We start from the raw sequence: 9,703 nt of genomic DNA, 5'->3' as shown, positions 1-9,703 counted from the left end.
ACTCTTTTCATCCGGCTCTTAAATATACCTGGGAAATATCGGAAACTTCATTGGCTTTCCTAGATATCAAAGTTTCTATTAGAGGCAACGTGCTATGTACTAGTGTGCACTACAAACCTACTGATTCACACAGTTTATTGTTGTATTCATCGTCACATCCATCACATGTCAAGAACTCCATTCCTTATTCTCAATTTCTTAGACTTAGACGTCTATGTAGTGATGACTCCGATTTTTCCAGCAAATCAGAGGAGATGTGCCAGTTCTTCGAAAAACGTGGCTATCCTGTCTCTGTGGTCAAAGCGGGCCATCATCGCGCCCAACAATTTGATCGACAGTCGTCACTACAAACGTCACAGAAAGATAAGAATGACAGAATTCCATTCACCCTCACTTTCCATCCTTATAATCACGCAGTCAAAAGCATCATTCTTAGTAATTTTAAATTACTCCAAAATGATCCCGAGACTGGTAGAATCTTTTCGCAACCTCCACTTATTTCATTCAAACGCGACAAAAACGTAGGCAACTTTTTAGTTAGAAGCGCGCTCAAAACCAACGAGCAACCCGGCACTTTTAAATGCGCGCGCTCACGATGCAAAACTTGTCTTTTCATTGTTAACACTAGCAAGATATCGGGACCTAAGCGATCTGTTAAGATCACCGATCGTTTCACATGTACCTCCGCAAATGTCATTTATTGCATAACCTGTACGTTATGCAATAAATTATACATTGGTGAGACAGGTAGACGACTAGGTGACCGATTCCGCGAACACCTTCGCGATGTTGAGAAGAATGACAAGGATGCATCTAAGCCAGTCGCTCGCCATTTTAATCTTCCTAACCACTCCAAAAAACACATGGCTATCTGCGGCCTTTCCCTACATCTAGGTACGACGGAAAGCCGCAAGAATCTGGAACAAAAATTCATCTTTCATCATCGGCACCCTTAATCCTCACGGTATTAACGAACGCTTTTCATTTAACTAATATATTCCTACTTTTCACGTTGCCATGTTACCACCAATAGCGTAGCTCCTACTCTACTATAAAAACTACACGTAACCCATAATCCCTCGATTCGCTCTGACAAAGGGCTAACGCTCGAAACGTCAGCTTTTAGAATCTCTTTACGGTGGTCAATTTACATTATCAACTCCGTTGATAAACCAAGTTTTTGTATACTACTTCCCCACCGACGCAGCACCACAGTTTCTTTAAAAACTACCCCTTCATTCCTAAAACTTTAGGGAGCCTCGATTTATTGTCACGCACAAATTATTGGATTGCGACAAGTGGCAATAATCCATTCGAGGGAAAGGATACTGAAAGCGAGGCTTTATACGAAACAGGCAAAGATCTCAATCATTGTAGCTTACGCTCCAACTGAAGATGCAGAGGATGATGTGAAAGATTCTTTCTATGAAATCATACAGAATATCACTGATGGTGTACCAAGGCACGATTTTAAATTGGTTATAGGTGACCGCAATGCAAAAGTTGGTAGCAACATCGGGCCCTGGCAAAGAGTACTTGGCCACCATGGGATCGGAGATATAAACAACAATGGAATACGACTTGTTGAGTTCTGTGCTGAAAATGACATGGTCGTTGAAGGAACTTTATTCCAACACAAAACCATCCACAAGTCTGCTTGGGCATCACCTGATGGTAACACTCACAACCAAATTGACCATGTATTAATAAACGGCAAATGGAGAAAATCACTTCTGGATGTCCGGGCCTTCAGGGGGGCTGACTAAGGGAGCGACCATGAGCTTGTTATTGCCAAGATCCAGCTTAAGCTGGCTGCACAGGGAAAGAAAACCAAAAACCCCCAGCTGATGGATGCAGAACTACTTCTCCACCAACTGGCGAGAGACTATCAGATCAATATAGCCAACCGCTTTGATGCTTTATCAGACCTGTCATGCGAGCCAGACGTGGATCACGAATGGAACGGCTTTCGTGACGCAGTCTACATTGCAGCATAGAAGACCGTAGGCTACCAAACCAGTCAACACAAGTGCTGGATAAGTCCAGGAACGCGTTAACTCATCGAACATCGCAGAAATGCTAAGAAAGTGAAAGATCAGTCCTAAACAGAGGAAAGCAAGAACAAGTACAGAGAATTAGACAAGAAAGTCAAAAACAGCGCAGAGCAGGACTGGAAGAACTGGGTTAATATGCAAGCATCCTCGCTTGAGAAGCAGCCAGTAGGAAGAATTCAGAGAGAAGTCTACCATAAAGTTCAAACTTTGACTGTAAAAATTACCCGAAATATATCAGTAGTTAAAGACAAAGATGGTAAAGCTTTACTGCAAGGAAAAGAAACTGGAAAGATGGGCAGAGTACTTCAGAGAGCTCCTAAATGTGTATTGCAGTGTGGAGTAGAGAAAGAATACCGGAAGACTGGAAGAGGAGAGTTATTATCAAAATACCAAAGAAAGGCGATATCGCAATCTGTGCCAATAATCGTGGCATCACTCCACTGACCATAGCTGGAAAAGTTTTCTGCACCCTTGTCCTGCTGCGCATTAGAGATGCTGTTCACGAACACCTTAGAGAGAACCTAGCTGGATTTCGAAAGGGACGTTCCTGCTCCGATCAGTGTTTTGTCCTACGCCAACTTGTACAAAAAAGCCTTGTATTCCATATACCTGTTAAAATCAACCTTATTGACTTCAAGGCCGCATTTGACAGCATCCAGAGAGACTCGCAGATAGTCGAATCCTATGGGCTTCCAAAAAAGTTAATTAACATCATAAAGAATACCTACGACGGCTCAACATGTTGTGTGAAGGTAGATGATGAAATGACAGATTGGTTTGAAGTGACAACAGGAGTTAGACAGGGCTGTGCTTGGTCCCCACTATTGTTCGGTATCGTCATCGATTGGGTTCTCAAGAACTCTCTGGACAAGAACGACCTACAATTGTAGGGATTGTACTTGAAAAACGAAGAAGTTCTCGCTACCAACAACAGCGACTATCCGATCTCGATTTTGCGGACGACATAGCCCTGATTGAAGAAGAATTCTTGGCGTCTCCTGGCAAGACCATCCGCCAAATGAAGTGATCTTTGAGAGAACCCGCCAAGTACCGCTCATTAACATCTTACGACACAAACGTCTAACATGGCTCGGACATGTCACCCGTATGCACGCTTGCCCCACCGCTTGCTTCACTGGGAACCACGAGGGCGCCGTCGCCCAGGCAGGCAACGCATGCGCTGGAAAGATACAGTGTCGAGAGACCTGCAAGACTCTGAACTTTTCTTCGAAGACGCAACAGTGGTAGCGCAGGACCGCAAGGAGTGGCGGTCGTTTATGTTGGCGCTATGTGAGCTCGGTCCACGGCAGCAGTAATGTAATGTAATGTATGATCCTTGTGGCTTATGTAGACGACTTAATTCAGGAATTGTCTTTCTCTTATCTATCATTGAACCCACCTGAATTTTTCAAGGTGACTATAAGAGAAAATTGCCCAGATGAGTGAGAGGATCTCTTCTCACTTTCACTCTTAAAAGTGATTGTTTTCGTCACGTGTTATTGATAAACGTCGTAGCATTGCTCCAGCTGTTGGAATTAAAGTGCCTGGTGTCCATGTGAACGAGTGTTCATTAAGGTTGTACCTCTGTGTGCAAGAAATAGCTGCTCTGATGCATGACATTCGGCAAGTCGAGACAGGCTAGGCACTGTCGCTTCGGATCTTACACATCAACTTAATTAATAACAATTAAAATTACTTGAAAGGGTGTTGCAATTGGATTTCGAAAGCACGGTTAATTCCAGAAGGCATGTCTTATGGTAAGCTGTAAATTGTTTTGCCGTTCTGCATTATAATCTTTCAAGTGACAGAGACGAATCCTGACGGTTACAGCCTCCCCAAACCACGAGTGAGTAGGTAATAGATGGTAGGATTAATTTGAAGGCTGTCAGCAAGTCCGTTTGTAGACTCTCGAGGCTTTGAGAAGATTCATTTTATTGACGACGGTTTTCTTGACGTCACAAATGTGTTTTTCCCCAGTGGAACTATGAGAAAATTGTTACCCCTAGAAGGTTACTCTCTTATTAACCCAGTCAATGGGTCTTCTACTTAGCCTCTGGAAGGAAGCATGATTTCGCATTTCCGTGGGTGTGATGTAAGATGATTTTCATTGCGCCACTTGTAAAGCTCGTTTGAGGCGCTATAGACCTTATTCATTAATGGCACTCGTTTTATTCTTTTGCTAATTTTCAGATTAGCCTACCAAGCCTCATTTCAGGGCAAGAATTCTTTTCAATTCACTGAAGGGTATCGACTGCACTGCACCATTTTACAAGAGGGAAGGTAATCACGGTGCTAGTATTACCCAAGAACTCACACGTTTTTTTTTTTTTTCAAGAGGCTTGTTTACAAGGCAGATACGGTTACCCTGGCACCTTATCTGAGACCCTCTTGTAGTGATAACTCGCCCTGAACCGGGAACTTTTTATATGGCTTTCTACAACGCCAATAAGTTAAATAATTTAAAAGATTTGCCGTTGGTCAGTTTTGCAAATGATCTCGAGGTCCGTAAATTTCAATCTGTAAACTAACAGTTTTCATTAATTTTTTCGGAAACAATTCGGTTTTGTTTGGTCACGCATGACAGAAGACGTCAACCAGGCACGAAATGACGCGGTTGATAAGGTGACCCAAGCTGGAAAGTTTGCTTGTAAATCCGCGCTATCGTTACCCTCTTCCGTGGGTAACCCTTGTAACAGAGTTAATCTACCTGCTTGTAAGCTGGGCCTAAAGATGTAAACTGCCTTATGTCATTTAGGAAGCTTTTTGAGCCACGCTAAAAGTGGACTTTGATGCCATGATTCTTTTAGGTTGACTAGTAAGAGTTCCGTGGAGCGGAGTAAAGTCGACTTGCGAGTCGTCTTAAGTGATTTTAAAAGTTTGCGACTAAAAGCTCGTTTTCGATGATTAGAAGTTCTTTTTATTCCATCTCAATTTTTTGGATGGATGGCCTATCCGGGGCCCGGTCCGTAGTAATATTATTTGAAGCAATGTTCTAGATAAGCTTTTTCCTTCGGAGGACATCTGCAGCTTTCTTACAGTTTGTCTCTCTGTCGGCAATGCTTTGGTACCTCCGTTCCTCACCCCTACTCAGTCTCATTTTACATCCCCAGGGCCCTTTCCATTCGCAATCATATTCTAAGCCTTAACCCAATACGGACAGCACTGTTAACTAAAATACGGGATTACCGAGTTCAATCATTTTAATGGCTCTTTCCTGAGAATAGCATTTACATTTCATATTTACTCGTCCGTTTTCTGTAGAGGCGGCTGTAATACTTTATCATATGCATGCAGTGTGTTTTTTGAATGGAGTCAATTAACCTTAAGGTGATTCCCTAGTATTGCACTGCGCATCCTGTTCTGCGCATAACACAGCGTAAGCCCCGTTCGTATTCAGGCATGGCTAAGGGGCTTTATGGTCAAATTTCATGGCTCTTTATCTCACAAGTCTCAACGGATATTCTAAACAAAAAAATGTTTAAATTAAACCATAAAGACTCGTACCCATGTGTGAATATTGATATATCGAACGTGGCCAAAAACATTTCAAAATGGCGACCTTTCGCGAGGGAAAGCTCGCTATAAAGAAGAATGGCCGTTTTCAGAGCACAGCAGTAAGAGCAAAACAAGAAACTTTTTCACTCTCACAAAACAAAAAGTCGAGTGATAGCCTTGATGATGCTAAAGAACATTTAAGTCCGACAGTGAAAGTGAAACCGCGCTATCGGGGAGACGTGTTGTCGAGGGGTCGAGCTTGATTTGCTTTCTGTTTCTCCTAAACGAGGTTGGTGACCTATCTTTTTTTTGACATAATTTTATTCTCTTACTGATCTTCTTTGCGCTGTAAAAAATTACAAAAAATTTACGTCAGAAAAAAAAGTTACAGGAAAGATAGTATTCGTAGCCATCACTCGTGGACACAAAATTGTCTCCTCGAGATCACGCACCCGAAGAACATTTGTAGTCAGTGCCTTTTCAAGACTTGTGCCTGTGCCATAAAACAAACATTAAATTATTCCTTTTGAGCAACACAATTCACCTGTTTTGTTATTTCAAGAATTACGTCAAAGCTGTGCTTCCTGTTCCTGCAAAACGTAGCCTGAACCGATGGAACAAACTTGTCCTTGATAGATGAAGGCGCAATGCTTAAATGAGTAACTTGAGCAAGTTATGTCTCTCAAACGAGCTTGGTCACCTACTTTTTTGATTGCACATTTCGAGTCACCATAATATAGGGAACAATCGAGAAAAGTTTTAAAAAAATCTTACGACAACTTCTATTACTAAGGAATCACCTTAAGCCTGGCTTTCACAAACGATCCAAGCACAAGTGCAAGAACAAACTCATGCATAAGAAAGGTGATTTCCCCGTGAAAACGGGGTTGTCAGTCTCGAGTTGGGCAACTCGCCAGGACGTACAGGCTCCAATAACTTGAAGCCAGTCATATTCCCTGACCAAAGGCAGGAACACCAACTCGTTTGACTACAGGTAATTATAAGTCAAAAGCCAATATGTTCCTAGAAAATATTGATGGGATTCATGAAGTGCATTGCCAGAAACATTGTCGACATCTCTTACAACATGTGTCAATCTCGGGAATCAGGTGATATATTTCAAGCAGTTTTATTGGTTAACATCCCAGGTGGCTTGCATGCTTACAAAACAACGCTCGTTAAACTTTCTCCATTACCGAAGCAGGTGTCACTGTGTTTATAATTTCCTCGTCCATTACATATTACATTAAAATTCACCACATTAATGTTGTAGTTTAAAAAAATAGAAGCCACACATAACGTTGGTTACATGTCCAGGCAGAAATTGAGCGAAAAATCCTTTTCCTATCGAGCTCACAAAATAACGTCAGACTTCAATGATTATGCCAATGTTTTTCGAATACTTAAATTTACTAAGCTCTGAATCGTAACAAAGTTGCATAATTGTTTTTAAGTTTTTCCTAAAGAAAGCTGAATAATATGAGACTAGAAAATTAGGATAAGTAATTCAAATTACCCAATGTCATACTGTTTCCTTTTGTTTGTACATGAATGACTCGTGAATAGCTAAGTACTAAGCTATTAAAGAACTAATTAGTGTTGTTAGCCTATACGTTCTGATATATTAGGACAGGTGACAATCCCTATGCAACTTTATAAGTAAAAACCCAGCCGTGCATTTTGTGGTTCAAATATCTTTCCTTCGGGCTTATTGCATGCCATGGATAGTAAGTTCGAAAATCAACTCTGTCTCGGAAGTGGGATTTCTTTCCTTTTGTTGGTTTTCTTCGTTTCGCTTCCCAATGGTTTTATCTTAATGGTGATGGTGAAAAATCCTTTGCGGTGCTTCAAGAGAGTGTTTTCAGTGTACCTGGCGTTTATATCCGCAATGGATCTTTTCGTTGGTCTCATGGTCTGCCCTGCACAAGTCCTGGTGAGATTTCTGTGCGTGTTCAGCGATCGAAGTATTCCACAAGAAGGGGAAATCGTCCAGATATTAAGCTACATCGGAATCAACTGTTCAATCTTGTTAGTGACCGCGATGTCGATCGATCGCTTCGTAGCTGTTATTTTTCCTCACACATATCGCCAAAGAATGAAACCGAAGACAGCCGTTGTTTGCAACTCGTGCATTATTGTTTTCTCGTCCATCTTTGCCTCACTTCAGCTGACCAACATTTCAAAAGATGTCTACATTGCCATTGACATTCATTTACACACCACGTTCCCTCTGTCCACGACTTCTGTAGCTTATCTCGGTATCTTCTACTTTTTAAAAAAGCAATCTCGAGTTGTTGTTCAGAGACAAGCCACCATGCCAAGCAACACTTCTTTGAACGAAAGGAAACGAGAAAGGTCAGCCAAAATGGAAAAAGAAATTGCGATTACCTCGTTTATCATTTTGGTGTTTCTTATTCTTTCGCTTATTCCATATTTTGCTGTCATGGTTGTAGGGATCCACTGTGAAAGCTGCGCAAAACAAAACTGGTTCTCCAGCGTTAGAGACTCATCCACGGTCATCCTGTATCTAAACTCTGTGGTTAATCCTTTCTTGGCGTCTTTTCGCATAAATTAATTGAAGAAATCTTGCGCTGCCGTGCTCGGCTTGACAAAAGAAGATGACGAAACAGCCTGCGCCAGGCTTTCTTCGGTAACAGTGCCCATGCAATAAAGAATAGGAGAATAAAAAAAAAAAAACTGCTGACTTTGTAGTCTGAAATGATACATTTGCAATTGAACCGTTTAGCCAAAAATACTCTCCAGGTTGTATGTCTGGGGGACTTTATCCGTATTCTTGAGAAGGGGAAAATTTGTTAAGTAAAGGAAGTAAATAATTTCTGAAAATGAAGGCGGAAACAAGAACAAGTGCGCCGAGATGAGCAGCTGGCCCACCAACTACTCTTCCTTGCAGATTGCGAAGAGCGCAGCGAAAGCATAAAACTGAAAGGCGCCTCCGCCTAGCAGCAACTGTGCGGTCCTTGTATAATAATCCCACAGTTAGATGTCATGAGTCGATTTTAATGAAGGTCGAAAACCGAAACAGCCAAAGAAAAACCCTGGAGTCAGGTCAACGTGGAAAATCTGCCCGCATGCGATGTAAGAAGTCGAAGGAACGGGTGATGACCAAAATGCCATTTTGACTCCCCCCATGGGGAGGGGGAGGGATTTTCGGACGGTCTTGAAGTCCCACAACACTTAACGAGAGCAGATGGGAACCGTTTTTTTTTTCTCTTGGGAAATTTGTACGCAGTACGATTCTCATCAAGAATGAAAAATGGCCTCCAAAAGCGCGCTTTTCATTGTTGATGCTTTGACCCCTTTAACTAAAATATTTTAGTTGGGTTTTCGCGTGATTTCCAAAACTTGGTAGAGTTGGTCATGTTTCCAGTCTAATGTGTGCGGCTGCGTGCCAGATAAGGCCGGCCCAACTAGGGCTGAAAGAACTGGATATGATAATATTCCCTGGTTTGACTCGGCTTGCGTTATTTTTTTATAGTCAACCCAGGTCACGCGTGAACAGTATCTTGAACATGTGATCGAAGTCTTCCAATCAATGCGCTGCTTTCACTGACGTAACGAAAATCACATCGGAAAATCGAAGATCGGATTGAAATTTTCAAAAACGGACTTGATTTTTCGGAGATCTCTTTGAAATATGGATAGAATTTTTCTGGAGGTAAAAAATTGCAAGGGCGACAATCTGTGCTTTTATAGAAAGACCACGCAGTTTTATCCATTCGTCCCTTCTTCTGGTGCGAGGAGAGTTAGATGCAGAAGTCGGTGACCTTCTTCCTCCCGAGTATATTAAAGTTCTGTCGACGTGGTTTTCCGGTTGCCTTTATTACAGAGCTTTCATCAAAATAATGAAGTTTGGATGGATCCATTCTTGAGGTTAGTTCAAGATACTCGTTACACCTCTCGACCTGGGCATTAGTTTGGCTCTCACTTGGTACGACGGAATGTTTCTTGTAGGACATACCAGTCTTTCTTGAAATTGCTTTCTGGATTGTTGACAAACCGGGTATCCCTCGCCTATCGCATATAATTTCCATCATTAAGCAACCTTTCACGAATTTTCCTTGAATACATGCTAGGTTTCGTTAGCTTGATCAGCTCAATAGATCCAAGGACGTCGTCTGAAAGTTTAGAAGAAT

General features: G+C 41.9%; 1 protein-coding gene across 1 annotated transcript; it reads left to right on the top strand.

Moving 5' to 3' along the window:
- The first annotated feature begins 7,365 nt into the window (after nt 1-7,365).
- LOC138002775 (G-protein coupled receptor 15-like) lies at nt 7,366-8,124 on the top strand. Its single transcript, XM_068848755.1, has one exon. It carries the CDS (start codon nt 7,366-7,368, stop codon nt 8,122-8,124), a length of 759 nt encoding a protein of 252 aa, XP_068704856.1.
- The last annotated feature ends 1,579 nt before the right edge of the window (nt 8,125-9,703 follow it).

The sequence above is a fragment of the Montipora foliosa genome, chromosome 5 (genome assembly GCF_036669935.1).
Source record: "Montipora foliosa isolate CH-2021 chromosome 5, ASM3666993v2, whole genome shotgun sequence".
NCBI lineage: Eukaryota > Metazoa > Cnidaria > Anthozoa > Scleractinia > Acroporidae > Montipora > Montipora foliosa.
Note: the sequence above shows the minus strand (reverse complement) of the source record. Positions and strands in the feature narration are given on the sequence as shown.